General features: G+C 40.7%; 3 protein-coding genes across 6 annotated transcripts in view; 2 read left to right on the top strand and 1 right to left on the bottom strand.

Annotated features, from left to right (window-relative positions):
• Window positions 1-112: 112 nt before the first annotated feature.
• ikbip (IKBKB interacting protein) lies at window positions 113-5360 on the top strand. Of its 2 annotated transcripts, none has more exons than XM_062066813.1 (4): window positions 113-516; window positions 592-709; window positions 4491-4712; window positions 4770-5360. In XM_062066813.1, exons 1-4 carry the CDS (start codon window positions 338-340, stop codon window positions 5307-5309), a joined length of 1059 nt encoding a protein of 352 aa, XP_061922797.1. In that variant the 5' UTR covers window positions 113-337; the 3' UTR covers window positions 5310-5360. The 2 variants fall into 2 exon arrangements, with proteins under 2 accessions (XP_061922797.1, XP_061922796.1); XM_062066812.1 differs by lacking the exons at window positions 4491-4712; window positions 4770-5360 and adding an exon at window positions 3313-4468 and having other exon boundaries at window positions 113-262; window positions 334-516.
• A 1690-nt stretch (window positions 5361-7050) lies between these two features.
• Window positions 7051-13148, bottom strand: ckap4 (cytoskeleton associated protein 4). The gene is made up of 2 exons (XM_062064810.1): window positions 12232-13148; window positions 7051-8825 (listed from the first exon to the last, which is right to left on the bottom strand). Exons 1-2 carry the CDS (start codon window positions 12580-12582, stop codon window positions 7731-7733), a joined length of 1446 nt encoding a protein of 481 aa, XP_061920794.1. The 5' UTR covers window positions 12583-13148; the 3' UTR covers window positions 7051-7730.
• Window positions 13149-13542: 394 nt separating this feature from the next.
• The window catches only part of bltp3b (bridge-like lipid transfer protein family member 3B), a 37220-nt gene continuing 29454 nt past the window's right edge, over window positions 13543-21308 (top strand). For all 3 annotated transcript variants that reach the window (XM_062064809.1, XM_062064808.1, XM_062064807.1), the window contains exons 1-3: window positions 13543-13896; window positions 20125-20287; window positions 20412-20450. In XM_062064809.1, coding sequence (XP_061920793.1) covers window positions 13853-13896; window positions 20125-20287; window positions 20412-20450 — 246 coding nt within the window. In that variant the 5' untranslated portion in view covers window positions 13543-13852. The remainder of the gene's footprint in view (window positions 13897-20124; window positions 20288-20411; window positions 20451-21308) is intronic.

The raw sequence follows: 21308 nt of genomic DNA, 5'->3' as shown, positions 1-21308 counted from the left end.
TTTCAAACTCATGCTAATTAACATTAATTTTTTCAGTGCATTATATGCATTAGTAAAATGTAGAGTATATGTATTGGTCCCCAGAAAATTCGTGAAAGTGTTTCTTATGTACGAGAATCATGAAGGCATCATTCCTTCAAGCACAACCGAGTGAAAGGAGAGCTTTCTTTAAGAATGCTCTCTTTTTAAAGCACTATTTCACGCTATGAACATCTCCGAGGAGCTTTTTTGTTATTTTGACAGCGCCCCTTAAAGAAAACGGGTGAGTTTTGTTTTAGCTATTTTCGACGTCTCCAATTAAAAAAAGCCATTGCTATTGGATTATTTTAAAAGCAAAATGCCCACGGAGGTGAAGCAGAGAAAGAAAAAGCAAAGCGAGGATGTTCCTGCCAACTGCCAACAAGAAGTGGAGCAAAGACTGACGAAGGAAGACGGAGACTCTCCTAAAACATCCAGTTTGGACTTTAAAGGAATCATGTGCGTTTTGTCGCTTGCAGTCTGCGCGGCACTCAGCTGGTAAGTCGCCACAAACACAACACCCATCTTTTTTCCCCCCACTTTTAAACGAATTGTGTCATGTTTTAACTACAGGGAAGTGATCCAGCAGAACGAGAGGTTCTCCAACATGGAGGAGAAGTTCACACTTTTACATGGAAAGACGTCGAGTTGGACTCAAATGGAGGAACAGGTGGAGAAAATGAACCAAAAAGTAAGTTAGCTTTAATTTTCACTGGACCTACCAACATGGGAAATATATACTTTATGGCCAAAACTGTACATTTAATAAGGGTACCAAAATACATTAGCTAGATAGATAGCACGTTTTGATTCCTTCAGGAGAGTTCCCTCAGGAAAATAAAAATTCCAGCACCAGAGTACAAAATTGAGATCGAATTTAAAAAGTAAATAATGGGGGTATAAATGGGAAAAAAATAGAACAATATTACAATAAGAATTTTAAAAAAAAGCAACAATGAGAATACAAATATACCAGTAAAATAAGAATATAACAAGAGAAACTAGGCAGTAGTGACTGTGTTATGAAAAAGTATTGCACTGTTATTGTTTTGCCCCCCCTCCCCCCCAGAGAGGAGTTGTACAGTCTAATGGCATGTGGGACAAAGGAGTTTTTTAGTCTTATTAGTCCTGCACTTGGGATGAAGCAGTCTAGCACTAAACAGGCTCCTCTCGCTACTGATAACGGTATGTAGAGGGTGACTGGCATCATCCATGATGCTCACTAGTTTTTCCACAGTCCTCTTCTCTGAGTCCAGTTTTATTCCGATCGTAGAACCGGCCCGCCTGATCAGTTTCTCCAGTCTGGAGCTGACCCTCTTAGATGTACTGCCCCCCCCCCCCCCCCACAGACACTTTTGTCCAATAGTCTGAATTTAATCAATATAGCCCTTAATCACAAGTGTCTCAAAGGGCTGTACAAGCCACAACGACATCCTCGGCTCAGATCCCGCATTAGGGCAAGACAAAACTCAACCCAATGGGATACAGTGAGAAACCTTGGAGGGGACCGCCCCCCCCCACCCCCCCCACCCCCCCTGGGCGACCAGTGCAATGGACGTCGAGTGGATCTAGTTAATTTAATAGTGTGAGGGTCCAGTCCATAGTGGGGCCACCAGGGGATCAACTTAGCAGTGCAGATATGTCCCCAACTGATGCACAGATGAGTGGTCCACCTCGGGTCCCGAATTTGAACAGCTAGCGCATCATCTGTGGTCACCTAATAACCTCTCCACGCGGGAGAGGGGGGCAGAGCGGAAAAGAGACGGCAGGTCAACTGGTCTAAAAGGGGGGTCTATTTAAAAGCTAGAGCAGTGGTTCTTAACCTGGGTTCGATCGAACCCTAGGGGGTCGGTGAGTCAGGCTCAGGGGTTCGGCGGAGGTCAAAACACACCCGACTCATCGTGTAAATAAAAACTTCTCCCTATTGGCATATTACGGATACGGCAACAGCAGAAGTCAGACTGATTTGCAGGTGTGTAATTTGTTGTGAGTTTATGCACTGTGTTGGTTTTGTTGTTTGAACAAGGTGATGTTCATGCACGGTTCATTTTGTGCACCAGTAAAAAAAACATGGTAACACTTTAGTATGGGGAACATATTCACCATTAATTAGTTGCTTATTAACATGCAAATTAGTAACATATTGGCTCTTAACTAGTCATTATTAAGTACTTATTAATGCCTTATTCTGCATGGTCTATTATAACCCTAACCCTCTAATCCTAACCCTAACCCTAACCACATAACTCTAAATTAAGTCTTTGTTACTTAGAATATGTTCCCCATACTAAAGTGTTACCAAAAACATAACTTTGTCCTGAATTTTTAAAAAAACAACATTTTATTTTTCACTAAAGAAGGGTTCGGTGAATGCGCATATGAAACTGGTGGGGTTCGGTACCTCCAACAAGGTTAAGAACCACTGCGCTAGAGTATACAAATGAGTTTTAAGATGGGACTTAAATGCTTCTACTGAGGTAGCATCTCTAACTGTTACCGGGAGGGCATTCCATAGTACTGGAGCCCGAATAGAAAACGCTCTAAAGCCCGCAGACTTTTTTTGGGCTTTGGGAATCACTAATAAACATGACATATGGTACAATATAATCAACAAGATAGGATGGAGCTAGACCGTGTAGTATTTTATACGTAAGTAGTAAAACCTTAAAGTCACATCTTAAGTGCTCAGGAAGCCAGTGCAGGTGAGCCAGTATAGGCGTAATATGATTTAACTTTCTTGTTCTTGTCAAAAGTCTAGCAGCCGCATTTTGTACCAACTGTAATCTTTTAATGCTAGACATAGGGAGACCTGAAAATAATACGTTACAGTAATCGAGACGAGACGTAACGAACGCATGGATAATGATCTCAGCGTCGCTAGTGGACAAAATGGAACACATTTTAGCGATATTGCGGAGATGAAAGAAGGCCGTTTTAGTAACACTCTTAATGTGTGACTCAAACGAGAGAGTTGGGTCGAAGATAATACCCAGATTCTTTACCGAGTTGCCTTGTGTAATTGTTTGGTTGTCAAATGTTAAGATGGTATTATTAAATAGGTGTCGGTATCACCAAAAGTTGCACTATTTGGCAACCTAATGTACCAATCACAGTTGTGCACTACCTAAAGGGCGGAGCTAGAATGACTTTTAGAAGTTTGGAAGTGTGAATTATCCATCCACCAATCAGCAGTGTTCAACATGTCTAGCTCCGCCGTCTTTAGGAGTTCCATCACTTCCCTACCATCTGCTGGCTTTAGCGCTCCCTCCCTCCTGTCTTGTGTTGCGGCTGCAGCTCGCCGCCTCCGAGGTCGCTGTCCAGGAGGCGCTCTCCGCCCTCTCCATGGCAACGGGACTCCAGCAGGACGTTGTCACGCTCCACGCCGCCGTCGTGGCCATGCAAGCGGACGAGAGCTCCGCGTCCGGAGACCTCCAGGCGGTCAACGGCCGCTTCCTGAACGTGACAGAGACTTGGCAGGCCCGCCTCGCCGTCGCCGCCTCCGAGCTGGCCGCCCTCAAGGCCGAGGCCCGAGAGGCCCACGCCGGAGCCACGGACAAGGTGAACGAGGCCGAGCGACGAGTCAGGGCGCTGAGGGAAAAGCTGGAGGAGCTGGAGGACAGCACCAAGAGGAACGCCCGAGCGATGGAGCGCTCCGAGGAGGACGACGCCAAGCGGGCTCGGGAGCACCTGGACTGGAACACCAAGCAAGTCCACAATCTGCAGGAGCACGTCAACAGGCTGGCCCGTAAGGAGGCGGAGCTTAGCGCGGAGCTGCAGGAGCTCATCCCCCGGGCGCGGGAATGCGAGGAGCACCTGCCCAGCGTGGAGGAGGCGCTGCGCTCCATCCTCAAGCTGGCCGGCGACCTGAGCGGGGCGGAGAAGCGCCTGGAGGAGGCGACGCTGCAGGTGTTCGGCGCCGAGGACAACATGCTGAAGACCCTCCACCAGATCGTGGAGATGAGGCAGGAGGTGGACGCCCTGCAGGCTCGCAGCAGCATCCTCAAGATGAAGAGCGAGCTCTCGGTGGTGCGGGAGGCGGTGCATGAACTCACCATGGTGCTGAGGGGGGGGCAGGTTGCCGACGGCGACGAGGAGCCGGATGAGGAGTGGATTGAAGACCAAGCTCCTCGTGATGACACCACCCAATGATGTCATGCATGCAAAGACAAGGAGTTTTTATGAGTTCTTGCTGTTTTCATGAAGTACTTTTACCACAAGACAGTAGAAGTAGACCATCACCATGTATCCCTCGTTTAAGTTATATAGCGCCACCTATTGAGCAAGTGGGTGACTTGCAGCTTTTAAAGCCATGAAGTAACATCAGAACCTGTTGATGATCATAAATAGAAGAGAGGAAGTAGAAATAATTCAAATAGAAAATAAATGAGCTCTAAAAAGCTACTGAAGTAAACATCTCTTATTTCAACGCGTCAGGCTAGTGTGTTAGCTAAAACCTCCGTTATCTTCCGCAGTGTGAGGGTGTGCATCTCCAGCTGGATGATGTCGACACTCAGCGCCAGGCTCTCCAGACCCAGCTGGAGAGCCTGGCGCAGGACGTCAGCCGCCTCAAGGAGTGGGCGTCCGGTTTAAGCGAGAAAAGGTCAGAGCGCCAGGTGAGATTGGACGCACTGACCGGCGCCGTGGATCAGATCGAAGAAAAGACGTCGGCCATCACGAAGGACTTTGGCAACAAGGTTGGTTAATGGGTCACTTACGAGAAGGAATGTGTAATTGACTGCTCCATCCTCCAGGTGGTGTCAGTGAGGACTGATGTCCGCCGCATGGACGGCCTGAGCTCAGAGGTGGATTCCCTCCTGGCACAGGTGTCCGATCTGGAGGACAGGGCGTCCCAAGCGGAGCACAGCATGGTCAAGCGTATCGGCGACGTGCTCGCCGGCAGCATCGACCGCGTCTCCAACCTCCGCGCGGCGTCCGAGCGCAACACGCAGGCCCTTGAGCAGCTGCGCCGCCGCCTCCCCGAGCTGGACGCCGCCGACCAGGACATCTCGGAGCGGCTGAGGGAGCTGGAAAGCGGCCGGGCTCGTCTCATCCGGACGGTGAGTTTCGCCGGGGACCTCAAACCCAAGGTGGCCGCCATCAAGCGGGACTTGTCCGCCTTTGAGCCGCGTCTTTCGGACCTGACGCTACGCATCGGAAACCTGGCGGAGGACATCGGGAAGAGGGGGGAGGAGACGGTGGAGCTGAGACACGCACTGGACAACCTCACGGCGAGCGACGTAAGTGATCAAGCGCTTTTATCAGAATTTAAAGAGACGTTGCAGCCAGTATGAATGTTTTTTTTCACTATCACTGGTCTGAGAATAAAACTACTGTGGACTTTTCATTTATTTACTTTTTATTCAAGTACAAAAAATAATTAACAAAAAAAATACAGAAATAAAAAAATAATTAAAACTATATTTTTTATTTTATGGAAAATAGAATTATATACAAAATTTCAAAATAATTAAGTGTAAACATTTGAAATACATTTCAATTTTCACTGTCAACCAATAAGCTAAATTGTCGTACACACTATTTTGTGTGTCTGTAGCTTTAATGCTAATGAGCTGTATTTGTGTCTGAAGACATCACCATCATCTAAACCCGACACTACTCAGCTCTTTGAGACACTTGGGATTTAGGGCTATATAAATAAACTTTGACTTTGATTGACTGTTTCTCATAGTTGTAAACACATATTGAATTCAGTTTTAGACTTTCTGTACTTGGTCATGACGCATTTGCAAGAAATACAACATGAAAAAGAAAACAAATCTGTTTAGAACCACAAATACTATTTTTTGTTTTAACGTCCCAAGACGACAGCCCCTTTTGAAATTAGCAAAATGTGCTTTCACGTCCAAGTTGCCAAAAGTCTCCCCTTAATTTGCATCTGGTCTTTTTTTTTTTTTTTTTTTTTAAAGAGTATATATGGCAACGCCAATTGCTGCTGCTATGTCTTCTTATTCTCTGGCAGACCAGGCACGTTATAATGTGTATATCCATCTAAGGCACTCCAAATGTACTTTATATAACTTCTGGAAGAATTGTGAGCCGTGACACACAACACCGAAACATGTCAGCGCATCTTCCTGCTGGAAAATGTTAAATGAATGAACATATGAGAGGGCACTCTGCTTGATTCCCCCTGCAGATAGCGCCATCAAACCACTTTTTTTTAAATTTAAGTTACTGTAAAAACAACCTAACTATTCACAGTTTTAAAGCAATCCGTGACTATGCTGAGGCGTAAATACCGACCTGCGAATAGTAACACTCTATACTTAACGCTAAAAAACTGGACGCCAGAATTTTACTGTAAAAATACAAGTGGTACAGTAATGCACTGTAAGAACAATTACCATAGATTCTCAGTAAAAACTGGCAGCTCAGTCACCAAAATTTTACGTAAAAATAAAATTTATTTTTGATTCACTGTCGTAAAACTACCGAAAATTTCACTGGAAAATTCGGTTGACTGAGCTGCCAGGTTGTTTTACTGTCAAATCTACAGATTAGTTTTTTTCCTTTACAGTGTACGCACTGGATTTTTGTTTTGCATAACAAGGCTTTTATAAAAAAAAATTTAACCGAAATGTGTAACTGTGCCAAGATTTTTTTTCACCAGAAATAACAGTGATTCTAAAGAGCATCTCACATTAGACAATGTAACATGAAGGAACATAGCTATGTTAGCTACAGTGCTAACAATACAGTCATTTCTTTAGCCTTTTAGTCGGAGAAAAACGTCCAGAAGCGTGAACTTAACCTTTATCTCTTCCATAAGTGCTAAGAAAACACATCTTAGATACACTCTCCTGTCGTTTGGCAACACTTTGAACAACACCGCTTTACTTATTTCACCAGGAAGTTAAACTGTGGCCTGCGGGCCATTTGCTGCATACAGCTCTTTTTTTATGGCACTTTGTAGAAATAAAATGTAAAAACAGGCCAAAAAGACTGAAATGTTGACACTAATAATGAATAACAACACAAAGATAAATTAAATATTTGTTTTAGCCTTTTTATTAGCCCGTTTCATTACAAATGACATGACATCACACTATATTAAAACATTCATAACAATATTGTTTGTTTTATTTACCTAAAGGCTCAACACCACTGTTGTTCTTTTTAGAATGTAAAATAGTTGACTATTGTTATTTATATATATTTATAAGCACAGTGTTTTTGATTTTTGAATTTATAGTTACCTATTGGCAGCTCATACTCCAATTTCAATTCTGTGCAAAAACATGTTGAAGCACAGTGATATTTAACACTTGACACTTTCAAACACTTCAATAAGGTAGTGAATTTAAAAGTACATTTGTTTTTTATCGTAGTATCGAAAAAGCATTAAAAAATGGTGTTGTACGCACGACATCAATTCTGGTATCGTGACAACCCTATTTCCTAGTGTTGTGATTTGTGTTATAAACCAAAGTGTTCATATCCAATGACATGAATGACATCACATATAAAAGTCAGAAAGTATTTTTTATTGTAAAAAAGAAAACCCAAAAAGGAGTAAACGGCGGAGTGCTCTAGTGGAGCGTATTGCTTTTGACCTTCAAACCTGAGCAGGAAGTAGAAAATGAGACTAAAACAGTGCAGAATGAGTTTGGATTCACAGATCATCAGAGTCCACTCTTTCTTCCTGTGCAGCGGCAAGTTCACACGACTAAAAAAATACCAGTTTATTGCTCTTACTGGGGTTCGGATAAAGCCGCCACAGTCTGTGTGACCTCCTGCAAGGCTCTCTGCATGGAGGCGATGGCCTGTCCGTGCTCCTCCAGCGTGGCGGCGTGCTCCGCCTCCTCCTCGGAGGCGGCCAGCTTCCTCTCCAGGTCCTCCACCCGCCGCCCCATGAGGGAGTCGGTGGACAACAACGTGTCCTGAGCCTCCTCCATGGTGGCCATATTGGACTGGAGGTCCTCCAGGCTGCTCCTCAGGGCCTCCAGCTCCTTGTGCCCGCCTTGCTCCTTCCCGCTCTCGTGGACGTCGTCCTTCGACAGTATGGACTCCAACTTGGAGGAGACGGAATCCCCGCTCTCTTCCGCCGCCTTCAGTCGGGCTTCCACGTCGTCCCATCTCTTCTGCGTTTGAGCCGACACCTCGCTCAGCTTCTTCTCGACGTCGCCCACGCCGTCCAGCGCTCGCGCCAAGCTGCCCTCCAGCGTGGCCGTTTGGTCCTTCAGGGCTTTGACTTCCGACTCGGCCGCAGACACGCCCATCTTGAGACTTCCGACCGTATCCTGCACCACCGACCTCACTGACCCCACCTCCTGTGACAGCGACGCCACCTCCTGGTTGCGGGTCTGGAGCTCCGCCCTGACGGAGCTGATCTGCTCCTGGATGGAAAGGGTGGAGGTGTCGGCGTCCTGCTTGGCAGCCCTGATCTCGGCCACCGCGTTAACGATGGCGGACAGCTCCTGCTTGACGAGGGCGGGGTCCTCGACGCCGCCGAGGCGGGCTTGGAGGTCGGCCAGCTGGCTCTGCGCCTCGCCCTGAGCCGCCGTAAACTCGGCCACGCTGGCTCGCATCGAGCGGCTCACGTCATCCAGGCGCTGCTCCACCGTCGTCTCCAGAGAGGAGAAGTCGCGCTCGCGGGCCTCCTTCACCTCGCTGATGCCTTCAGAGAGGTCCCTGAGGAGGTCGCTCCGGAGCTTCTGGAGGGTATCCTCCACCCTTCTGGTCTCCTCCTCACCCTTCTTCATGCGGCTGAGGGCGCCCTCCAGCTCCACCCGGGTGACACCCAGTGACGTCTCCAAACCGTCCACGGCGCCCCTCAGAGACTCCACCTGTCAAAACAAACCAGATGCTTGTGTGAGGCCATTTTACGTTAAACTCGCAGCTCAAGCGCCAGAATTTAACCGTGAAAATAAGTGGTACAATTTTTTTCATTTACAGTAATACACTATACCAGGGGTCACCAACCTTTTTGAAACCAAGAGCTACTTTTTGGGTACTGATTAATGCGAAGGGCTACCAGTTTGATACACACTTAAATAAATTGCCAGAAATAGCCAATTTGCTCAATTTACCTTTAACTCTGTTATTATTAATAATTAATGATATTTACACTTAATTGAACGGTTTAAAAGAGGAGAAAACACGAAAAAAATGACAATTAAATTTTGAAACATAGTTTATCTTCAATTTCAACACTTTAAAATTCAAAATTCAACCAAAAAAAGAAGAGAAAAACTAGCTAATTCGAATCTTTTTGAAAAAATTAAAAAAATTATTTATGGAACATCATTAGTAATTTTTCCTGATTAAGATTAATTTTAGAATTTTGATGACATGTTTTAAATAGGTTAAAATCCAATCTGCACTTTGTTAGAATATATAACAAATTGGACCAAGCTATATTTCTAACAAAGACAAATCATTATTTCTTCTAGATTTTCCAGAACAACATTTTTAAAGAAATTTAAAAGACTTTGAAATAAGATTTAAATTTGATTCTACAGATTTTCTAGATTTGCCAGAATAATTTTTTTGAATTTTAATCATACTAAGTTTGAAGAAATATTTCACAAATATTCTTTGTCGAAAAAACAGAAGCTAAAATGAAGAATTAAATTAAAATGTATTTATTATTCTTTACAATAAAAAAAATACATTTACTTGAACATTGATTTAAATTTTTAGGAAAGAAGAGGAAGGAATTTAAAAGGTAAAAAGGCATATGTGTTTAAAAATCCTAAAATAATTTTTAAGGTTGTATTTTTTCTCTAAAATTGTCTTTCTGAAAGTTATAAGAAGCAAAGTAAAAAAAATTAATGAATGTATTTAAACAAGTGGAGACCAAGTCTTTAAAATATTTTCTTGGATATTCAAATTCTATTTGAGTTTTGTCTCTCTTAGAATTAAAAATGTCGAGCAAAGCGAGACCAGCTTGCTAGTAAATAAATACCATTTAAAAAATAGAGGCAGCTCACTGGTAAGTGCTGCTATTTGAGCTATTTTTAGAACAGGCCAGCGGGCTACTCATCTGGTCCTTACGGGCTACCTGGTGCCCGCGGGCACCGCGTTGGTGACCCATGCACTATACAGTATATATCTGTCTCTTTGCAGATTAGACAAACTGTCTTCTCCTTACACTGAACAAAAACAAAGTAATATGTCCACTGATGTTTAAAAACTCTACACTCGGAATCTATTTTACGTTTCCCCAAAAATTTCGCCATTTTTTTCCATCATGCACTAATTGACTGCGGTGCGAGCGTGATGACGTCACGTTACCGATATGGGAAAATGCATTTTTAGATGGCTAAGAGACCCCGAGAGTAACAAGCGGTAGACAATGGATTCATGGATGGGCTAGAAAGGACAGATAAAAATAATTATTAAAAAATAATAAATTAAACATTTTTTATTTATTTATTTTTTACTCTGGACTTCCTGCGGGCCGGATTTTGGACGCTGGTGGGCCGTATCTGGCCCGCGGGCCGTAGTTTGGGGACCAATGGTCCAAATCTTTTAAAATTTAAGTTTTTACCCATTAAATCTTGACTTTATTCCTGTAATATTTTAACTTGTTTCTATCTTGTAATACAAAACTATTCTTCTAATATTGACAGTTTTATTCTTGTCAAGTTATGACATTTTTACTCATAAAATTATAGAACTGAAGTTGTTTTTTTCTCAGAAATTGACTACATTTCCCTTGTAATATAGCAGATTTTTTTTACTTGAGATATTTTTATATTACAATCCACTCAGTTCGAGAACAGTGTGCTAACAGGAAGTAAAAGAATGTTTTTGGGTGTATGCCTGTGGGATTTTGTCTCCATTTATGAGTCAGAGCCCTGAACAAAATTAGGGCCATTTTTTGATTTTTATTATGTATGGCAGATTTGAAAACAAACTAAAAATGGTTGATTTTTATTAAAATATTGCCATAAAATTGGATTTTGTACTGTTTTCCTTTTATGGATTTCTATTTTTCCAGATAAACACAAACATCGAATATATGTTCATCCAAAATGCAAAAATGTGTGTTTATCTGTGTGATGACAAATTGAACCGGAAGCAGTATTTCCAATTCTTAAATGCAAATCAAAAAACACATTTTGGCCCATTTTTTCTATTTTTATTTCTGAAACAAAAGCTGGACAACTTTTTAGAGACAGTTTCTGAAAAGGACAATAGGACTGCTGCTGAACAAAGATGTTAGTGTTATGCTAAAAACATGCTAAACTCAAAGGAAAAGCTAAAATACTGCTTCCGGTTCAATTAGTCATCACACAGATAAACACGTTTTGCATTTGGGATTAACATGATTTGGAATTTAACCAATGATTGTCACACCCACACACTAGGTGTGGCAAAATGATTCTCTGCATTTAACCCATCACCCTTGATCACCCCTTGGGATGTGAGGGGAGCAGTGAGCAGTAGCAATTTTGTGTTTATCTGGAAAAATAAAAACAGAATTGATTAATGTGGACCCCGACTTAAACAAGTTGAAAAACTTATTCGGGTGTTACCATTTAGTGGTCAATTGTACAGAATATGTACGTCTCTGTGCAATCTACTAATAAAAGTCTCAATCAATCAATCAAAGCACAAAATATAATTTTAAGGCAATATTTTACTGAAAATCAACCATTTTTTGTTTGTTTCCAAACTGCCATATATAATAAAAATCTTTTTTTTTTTTAATTTGCGTTTCAGAATTGGAAATAGAATGAACGGAAGGTACACGGACCGTCCAGGTCGGCAATCTTCCACACCACACTCATCCTGACCAGCCTTCGTGGCTCTTTTGTGGAAGAGCAATTTTATTTTTTTCCCTTAAAATTACAAATATCCAAAATAAGATTCAAGCTGGATGAATAATTTCTGATTGATGAGTTTATTTATTAACACATGTTTTCCCTTAAATGGCTTTTGGTCAGTATGAGGAAGGTTACGTCATAATCTGCATATATGGGACCAGGGGCGCCGCTAGGGATTTTGGGCCCCATGAAAATAATCTTTACAGGGCCCCCTTTATTATAATTCCATCATCATTAGGGGCCTCTCTGGGCCCCCCTCCATCATGGGCCCCTAGAATCCGCCCCCCCCTTTTCGGCGCCCTATAATGGGACCACCCCACTCCCACCCATGCAAAAGGTACACAAATTCCTGCAACTACACGCACAATGAATGAAACACATGCGTAAAAGTTGTAGAATGACGTCACCGCTTACTAACCTGTCGGGCGACGTTGTCCATTTTGCGGCTCATGTCCGCGCTGGCCTGCGCGCTCTCCGCGTGTTTTGCGCTCGTTTGGCGGATCTCCTCCACCACCTTCTGCAAGTGGAAGGCAGCCAGGCCGGCGGCGCCGAGCATGGCCGCGTAGAAGAGCGCGGACACCAGGCTGCCCAGCCAGCTCTTCCCGGTGCGTGCGTGGCCCGGGGCTCCCGTGGGGCCGCTCACTCCGTTGCTCCTCTGCGGCTTCTTCTCATCCTGGACCGGCGCGGCGACGGTGGCGGCTGCTGCTGCGGCGGCGGCGGCGGCAGCCTTCTCGCCAGCGGCGCTCTTCTGTCGGTTCTTCGCAGTCATGGTCAGACTTAGTGGGGACTGGGAGTGAGTGTCTCGCTGTGTCTGCTGCTTTCTGCAGTCGTGGATGGATGGATGGACGTTTCTTTGCGAGCTTCAACCCCACTGGAGGAGCGAGCAGCGTATCAGGGAGCGCGTCGTGGCTTTTGCCGATGTGGGACGTCCCAACTCGGACTACTTGCTCTCCTAACTTTTGCACAAAAAAAAAGTATCCGGAAAACTAAAATAATCCCCTCATAGACAAACACTTGGGTCAAATTGTGTTTTTTTTTATGTTACAATCACAATTTAAATGAGATTATTAAGCAAAGGAGCGTGGTCAAGAAACAACATCTTCACACTTTTACATTAAAAATAATATCTGTAATAAACAATTATTATGGATAATGTAGGCGATAAAAGTTCATTTTAAAGTCTAAAACTTGTTGTAAAGTTGATCAAAGTTGAGTCCAAAAGTTGTGGGCGGGGCTTAGGACACATACGTGGCAACCAGCCTACTGCCACATCCCATAATAACACGCTTAACACTCGCATGAACACAAAACAACCTTGTTTCGGTTTACTTACGTCTAAATACATATTTCTGATCTTTTTAAGATGTTTTTTTTCCTGCGATGAGAGAAAAATAAGTACAAACAATAATGTATGCGTGCTTGAGAACGTCGTAAAAAATGTAGAAAAAGAAAAAGTGCCGATTCATGTCTTTGGGTAGTCAAGGAAATGCTGCAAAAACATGCAGTTCCAGTTGTGAACGCTAGAGGACGCCAAATAATAGGTATTATTATAATTACACCGTATGGACGCTGTATTGCGATGTATATGAAATAATACACATTCATTATCGTTTAAAAATATATAATACAATAAATACTGGCCATATTGTTGTTTTGTTTAACTACTTATGTGAAAGTGAAATTTAAATAGCATCTGGACGCATCACTGGTTTCCGAGCAGACCCTGAACGCACCACCACAGCACGCCCCAGCCCGGGTGACAGCAGACGCTGCTCGCCGTCGTCCGGGTGCTCTCCTCGGGATACTCTTTGCTCCACTCCCCCCCGCCCTTCTCTCTTTTTGTTGGAGCAGCCTGGGTGAGGAGGAGTACAACTATGCTTTTGTCTCCGACCTCCACTCCCGGGAATATGAGGCGGTCCAAAATGAGGACGGCCACATTTTGACTAATCTATTTGTACGCCCCTTAAGCGGGAAACGGAGGCAGCTCTCCGGGCTGCCAGGTTGCTCGGACACCCGGCGCCTAAGGACCTATCGGCGCCATGGCTGGACTCATTAAAAAGCAGATCTTGAAGCATCTTTCCAGGTCAGTGCGGCGGGAGGTGTCAGGGTGTTGGACCTATCCGTCATTAAGCGAAAACAAAGTAGTCCTCTGTGTGCTTAGCCGGTGTTGGCGACTCACGTAGCCGCATTGTGACGACTGTCAACCCCTGTCTGCCTCTGTGACCCTCGCTAGCCGGCTAAGCCACTAGCATTGTTTAGTTAGCCGACTAAGCTACTAGCATTGTTTAGTTAGCCGGCTAAGCTACTAGCATTGTTTAGTTAGCCGGCTAAGCTACTAGCATTGGTCAACTAGCCGGCTAATGCTAATCCCTCGACAGCGCTTATGGTGACAGGTTGAACCGGTCGCTCGGCTCTGTCAGATTTATTAAAACCACAATCTCAGCAGCGCCCTTTCTTGTGTGAATTTAAGAACCGCAACAGTAATTTAACGTTAACTAAATGTATATGAAGCCAATTGACTACATCGACATGAGTCATGTTAGCAAGGTTTGTTTACATTTGTGCTTCTTACTTCCTTTGTGGTCACATTTAATCAATTACGCCACACTAGCACCTTCATTTAAAAAAAAAAAAAAGCCCACCTAACAACGATAGAGGAACCGGCCACTGCCAGAAATGTTTTAAACAACGAACTGCAATTCGCTGCGTTGACCTACACATTTGTTTTATATTGTGCATTATTTATGTTAAGACGCGGTTCTCTCAAGGGACTTCCGGGTTGAGCTCCTGTGACGTCAAGCAACCTCCTTTTGGAAATGAAATAAAGTAGGCCCAGACTCGCCCCTGGATTGTAGATAGCCTGAGGGAAAATAATAGTTTGATGTGCGTGAGTGATGGAAGCAGCTGTTTTCATTTTTGTTTACCGCCCAAGTCTTGTTGTGGTAGTTAGTGGTCACCATACTTGCCAACCTTGAGACCTCCAAATTCGGGAGATCAGCTTTTCGTCTCAAATCTCTGTATGTATATATATACAAAGTCACCAAGGCAGAAGCGTGTTAGGCTACTTTTATTTAATTTGACTTATTATAGGCTACTAAGAGCTAGAAGCTACAAAAGAGCACACAAGCGAGACATTACGGCTGTGAATCTTTGGGCACCACACAACTGGATTCTAGTGGGTAATGATTCGATTCAGAATCGATTCTCGATTCAAAATCACTACTTTTTTATAACGTTGGGTGCCAGTTCTATGATTAACTACATTCCTCCATATTTGTCCACATTATTTTGAGACCAAATTATGAAATGATGAAATAATACATAATATTCATGCAGGTGTACCCTTTTAAATGCAATAAAATTGTATTTCTTGCCAGTTCTATGATTAACTACATTGTTCCATAAAATAGGTAAACAGCTCTGATATGTTTCTATAATACTTAAAAGGAAACTGGTTTTGTTTAATATTCTACCCAAACATTTAATAAAGTGGCTGGACAGGACAGATTAAAAAATACAAATAGAAAAGAAAACAACTATTATTGTTTTTTAAATAGATTTTTTATTTTTTTTAATCGATTAAGAATCCTTACAAATAAGAATCGCGATTCATTTGAAAATCGTTTTTTTTTAAATACGTAATTAGTGTCATTAATTGAACAATATTCCAGCCTACAAGAGCACATATTTCAATATAAAACAAGTATCAAATAGTTATAGTTACATATTACTTACAGATACAAAGTTTCCAGAAGCGTATCGAAAAGTATCTAGTAACAAACGTGTCTACAACATTCAAATTTCTGCGTCATGAGCATATCATAATTAATTATTGTGGCCATTCCAGACGGTTCATAATAAATAGGTTAGTGTTTTTCATACCTACCATTGTTCTCTGTTTGACTAATTTTACTTGATCAAACCTTTTCTAACATTCCACATTACAAAATCATAAAAGCATGTATGATTTGGGCTGATATCATATCAGATCAATATCAATATTCGCCAATACTCAAGGCTCCAATAGTGATATCGTATCAGTATTGAACAAATGTATGTAGTGTGTGTGGGATGTCCTTTGCCCTGTGCCGATAACAAATTTTGCTAGACGATACTGTATATTGACCTACAAATGATTGCTGATAAACAATATTTTTGTCAACATTATTTTGAGACCAAATTAACCGCTGATTAAATAATACATAATAATAATGCAGGTGAGCCCCTTCAAATGCAATAAATGTTTATTTCTTGTTCATTTTATAATTGTAACTGGAATGTAAACTATTAAATATCCAAGTTAATAGAACGAACTAGTAATAACAATAAAATGTTTAAAACATTTTGCACTTCAATAAAAATTACAACCAAAAGCAATAAAATAGGTTCTGTCTCTATTAAGGAAGTGTGGGGACCCTCAAATAGACACAACCAAAACAATAAATAAAATGGCTAAATAAAGCTATAGTGACCAACATTGTCCCTGTTATTATTATTGCAATATTTTTGAATGTGCTCAACACACACTAAAATCTTTTAACCAAGTGGTATTTTTTAAACATTAAATACAGGTTTAGATTGGAGAATTACCTTTCTTAATGGGGAACGACGTTAATGCCTCTTGTTTTCATGTTAGCATTTAAGCCAGCTAGCAAGTTAGTCTGTCCATAATCAAAGTGTGATTATCAATCACGTTTTTTTGATAATGTTTTTGAGTCATTATTACCATTTATGTGTGTGTAACACAAACGGCAGCAGCTGCTGAGTTCATTTTCTTATATCGTTCTAATAATTGACTTATCGAATCTCAGCACAGGTTTAGATGTCCATAATTTTACTTCACATGTCGACAGGCTGAACGTTTTTTTTTGTGCAGTTTTTTTTGTAATGTCATTTGTCCCTGGGGTCGGATTTCTCCTCTTTTGTCACACAATATCAAATTGGTAATGTGGAAGCACGACTGCCTGCCAGTTCTTTAAATTGTGCAGCATTTGGCGTCGACATGTACAGGAAGTGACCGATGGAGTGATAATGTCATCCGAGAGCATTTTCCTTGATTGGTGGTCGGAACAGTAGCTTACCATGTCATTATTCAGTATATTTAGTAGACGTGCGTGTGTGTGTGGGTGAGTGTGAGTGTGTGTGTGTGTGTGATGATTCACACTCTCTGTAGGTGTGCTCACAGCCTTGGGCTGTGTTGTGGGTGTCAACAGTTTTGTCTGGGGTGAAGACAAGACTCTTTGGGTTATTTTGAGGGCTACTTCCAAGTGCTGACATCCCCTCATTGCAGTGTTATGGGTCTTCTCCTTCACACTAACCTTCATGCTGTCTCCTGCGGGGGATAAATATTCCTCGACCTTCACAGAAGATGCAGGCGTTGTGTTATTTTGTGTTGTTCCGGCTGGTTGGGAGTGTGTATTTTTATCCTTTTCACACTGCAGTGGCAAGAAGACAAAATAATTAAGCATGATTCATGGTAATGTACATTACATAGTGAGTGCCATCGTAATAGTTAACTTGTTTTTCATGTTATGTAAAAGTGTGAGTTTAATTTTTATAATATACATTTTTTTTTTGTGTAAATTACAACTTTATTTGTGTCAAATTACAACAGACCTCATGAAATTTTCTTGTCGAATTGCATTTTATGCAACACTAAATTGGCCCTCGAGTGTGAATGTTGTCTGTGTTGACCCCGCGATGAGGTGGCGACTTTTCCAGGGTGTACCCTGCCTTCTGCCCGAGTGGAACTGGGATAGGCTGTAGTACCCCTGTGACCTGGGTTTATTAATTTGAAATATTAAAGCATTTGTTTCCTAAACCTTGGACTTTATTGTCTTAAAATTGTGATTTTTGTGTGTGTGTTTTTTCCAGAGCTTGACCAATATAGTTTTTCCAGAGCCGATACCAATACTGATTATTTGTAGTCAAGGAGGCCGAAAACCGATATTTGGAGCCGATATTCATTTGCAGCTGAACATAAATAGTACTATATAAATAGTACTATATACTGTATGTCGGTAAACCACTTGACAAGGTTTTAAGTTGTTTTTTTTTAACATTATTTTAATGTAAACGTCAGACCAGTAGCGACTTTAGATTTATTACGGCGCTAATGTGTTTAATTTATCACCAAACAATATCAGGGGATTTCACAAACCACTTTATTATGTGTGTCTAAGAGGAACATCAACATCTGGATTTCAAAATATGGGAAATCTCATGGGAAAATTGGTAAACATGGGATATTTCTACATCACAATGGCCACAAGGTAATACATGTTTTAGCAGTTTATGGATTGTAAAAAAAAAAAAAGAAAGAAAGAAGGCCGATACCGTTAAAAACAAGCCAATACGATATACGTCAAAAAGCCAAATATTGGCGCTTATAATCCGTTGATCCCTAGTATTTCCCCCCTTATTTTCTCATAAAAATATATAAAATTGCAACTTCCTTCCTGTAATACTACTTACTATATTTTAGTACAATTTTATTATAACATGGTGACTTCTTTCTTTTAAAATCATATCTTATAAATCGTACAGTATTATTACTTTATTTTGTACTATTTATACTATCTTTTATGAAGTTATATGCTCAACCTTGTAATCATTTTTTAAAATTGTCGTTATATGACTTTTTTATTGTCATAATATTACTATTCTCATAAATTACTACTTTGTTGTTGTAATATTGTTACTTTATTCTCATAAAAATACTATTTTATTTTCCAAAATTACTTCTTTATTATCATAAATGTTTTTCTTTTATTAATTTTGTAAAATTTTTCTTTTAAAATGACTACTTTATTCTCTTAAAATTAATGCTGTATTATCAACAATTAAATGGCTGCTTTGTTCTTGTAATATGACTACTTTAAAAAGTAAATTATTATTCTGGTAATATTACGACTTTATTCTCAAAAATTACTCTTATTCTCCTACAATGTTTCTTTTATTTTTGTAATATAGTGCCTTTCGACTTGTAAAATTACCACTTTTTTGTCATAAAATTACTACTTTATTCTTATTAAATTACTACTTTACTGTCATGAAATTACTATTATAAATTACTGTTATGTAATCTACTACTTTATTTTTAAAAGAATGACTACAGTATTCCTTCAAAATTACTACTTTATTTTAATACATTTAACATCCCTGCACCAAACGCCTGCCGCGCGTGTCGTTCAGAGGTGGTTGGTGCTTCACTTCCGTGTTTAGATTACGGTTAAGGTGCAGTGATAACATATCATTTAGATTGTCACTGTGCCTGATTTCGTAAGTAAGATAACATAAAAGCTCAACAGAAATGAAAGACGGTCGGCAAGATGTCGAAAGGAGACTGCTTGTGAAGTTCTTTAACAGGTTACACATAACATTGATTGGTGGACTTTATTTTCATAAAATTACTAAGGTACTATAATTTTGTAAGAATTTTCATGTAAAATTACCACTAATTGTATTACTACCTGTAATTTTTCCACATTAAATTATTTATTTATTTTTTATAGTATGGTGATTTATTTAAAAGGACTATTTTAGTGTCCTGTAATTGTGACTTTTTACCAATTTCCCATTTTTTTCTGGAATTATTCTCATAATTTCACAACCTGTCATATTATCACGTCTGAAAGGTGACAATGTAAAATGTATCCCTCCTTACTCTATGATTGGACAGCAACATATTCAAAGTCTGCTGATTTATTCATGACATGGGAGCAATGAAAGCAAGTTAGCAACATGACATTTGATCGTGGGTCAAGGATGAATATTTCACTGGCAGACCTGAGACGCTTCAGCAGAACCATAGCAAACATATTTGTTAGTGCGTTTGTGTGTGTGGCTCCAGTGTGCAGGTTGTGTTGCTGAATAATTCACAGAATTGGAGAAGAATGTGACGCTGGCAGGAGGTGTGGACTGGAAAGAAACACTTGCATTGTGTTTCTGAAGCACTTTCAGTGCCATATGGAGCATTTAGTGTCAGGAGTATGACAGCCTGCTAGCAGGTCAGCAGTCACCAAGGGGTTAGAAACACTAAGGGCATGTGTGTTTAGGTCTGTTTACTTCAAATAAACACACACAGAAAGAGAAAAAAACTTTTGTGGACTTTGTGTAAATCTTCAAACCGCTAACCACTTTGCGGAAGAAAGTGCCAATATCGGTGCGTAACTTCAAAAGTCCTCAACAGAGCCATGCTTTCTATCTGTGTTCTTGTGTCCAAACCTCATTTTCACACATGCATCAACCAGCTTCTTCTCGGAAACACTAATCTCCAAATTGCCTGTCTCCTCTCCTCCGCGTCTGCCAGGTTTGCCAAGAACCTTTCCCCCGACAAGATCAACCTGAGCACGCTGAAGGGGGAGGGCCAGCTCACCAACCTGGAGCTGGATGAAGAAGTGCTGCAGAGTCTGCTGGACCTGCCCACCTGGCTGGCCATCAGCCGTGTGTGCTGCAACAAGGCTGTCATCAGGGTGAGAAGCAGTACTGCGTATACTGGGGTTGGAGAGAAAATAATACAATGGCACTTCACGTTCCATTTTCTTCAGAAGATGAACTAATAAATGTCATTCTATGTTGTTGTTTTTTACCCTGCAGATCCCCTGGACCAAATTAAAGAATCACCCCATCTCTCTAGTAAGTTTCATTCACTTCAACTAAGGCTGGAATATTACTAGAAAAAGTAGTATTATTACAAAAACAAAGTGGTAATTTTACAAAAAAATAATTTTTTTATGAGGATACAATAATAATATTAGAAGAATAAAGTAGTAATTTTACTAGAAAAAATGTCACAATATTACAAAAAATAAAGTAGCAGTTTTATGAGTATGAAGTAGTATTATTACGACAATACAAGAGTAATTTCACAAGATAAAAATAAAGTAGTAAAATTACGAGAACAAAGTAGTAGTTTTACAAGAAAAAAGGAAACATTCAACAAGATTAAATTAGTAATATTACAAGAATAAAATATTATTTTAGGAGAATAAAATAGTAATATTACAAGAAAAAAGTCACATAATGATACAGCAGTATTTAAAAAAAAAAAAGTCCATCCATCCATCCATCCATCCATTTTCTACCGCTTGTCCTTTTTGGGGTCGCGGGGGGTGCTGGAGCCTATCTCAGCTGCATTCGGGCGGAGGGCGGGGTACACCCTGGACAAGTCGCCACCTCATCACAGGGCCAACACAGACAGACAGACAACATTCACACTCACATTCACACACTAGGGCCAATTTAGTGTTGCCAATAATTATTAATATTATTATTAATATTATGGGAGTAAAGTAGTAATATTACAAGACTAAAGTAGTAGTTTTAGGAAAATAAAGTGGTAATTTTATTAGAAAAAAGTCAATATCAAGAAAAAAAATATATTTTCATTGTATGTGTCTTATTTTTATTTATTCTATTTTATATTTTAGTAGTAGTAGTAGTAGTAATATGAGAGTAAAGTAGTAAACTTACAAGAATAAAGTAATTTTATGG

The sequence above is a fragment of the Entelurus aequoreus genome, linkage group LG12, assembly GCF_033978785.1.
Source record: "Entelurus aequoreus isolate RoL-2023_Sb linkage group LG12, RoL_Eaeq_v1.1, whole genome shotgun sequence".
In the NCBI taxonomy this organism is placed as follows: Eukaryota; Metazoa; Chordata; class Actinopteri; order Syngnathiformes; family Syngnathidae; genus Entelurus; species Entelurus aequoreus.
The sequence above is the reverse complement of the archived record's forward strand: the minus strand, read 5'-3'. Positions and strand labels throughout refer to the sequence as shown.

Excerpts from the sequence above, each read along its gene's own strand:
- ckap4 (XM_062064810.1), bottom strand. The coding sequence starts at position 12,582 with ATGACTGCGAAGAACCGACAGAAGAGCGCCGCTGGCGAGAAGGCTGCC. Across the intron at positions 8,826-12,231 it reads TGGACAACGTCGCCCGACAG|GTGGAGTCTCTGAGGGGCGC; the intron begins GTTAGTAAGCGG and ends TTGTTTTGACAG.
- ikbip (XM_062066812.1), top strand. The coding sequence starts at position 338 with ATGCCCACGGAGGTGAAGCAGAGAAAGAAAAAGCAAAGCGAGGATGTT. Across the intron at positions 517-591 it reads GTCTGCGCGGCACTCAGCTG|GGAAGTGATCCAGCAGAACG; the intron begins GTAAGTCGCCAC and ends TTTTAACTACAG. Across the intron at positions 710-3,312 it reads TGGAGAAAATGAACCAAAAA|CTCGCCGCCTCCGAGGTCGC; the intron begins GTAAGTTAGCTT and ends TTGCGGCTGCAG.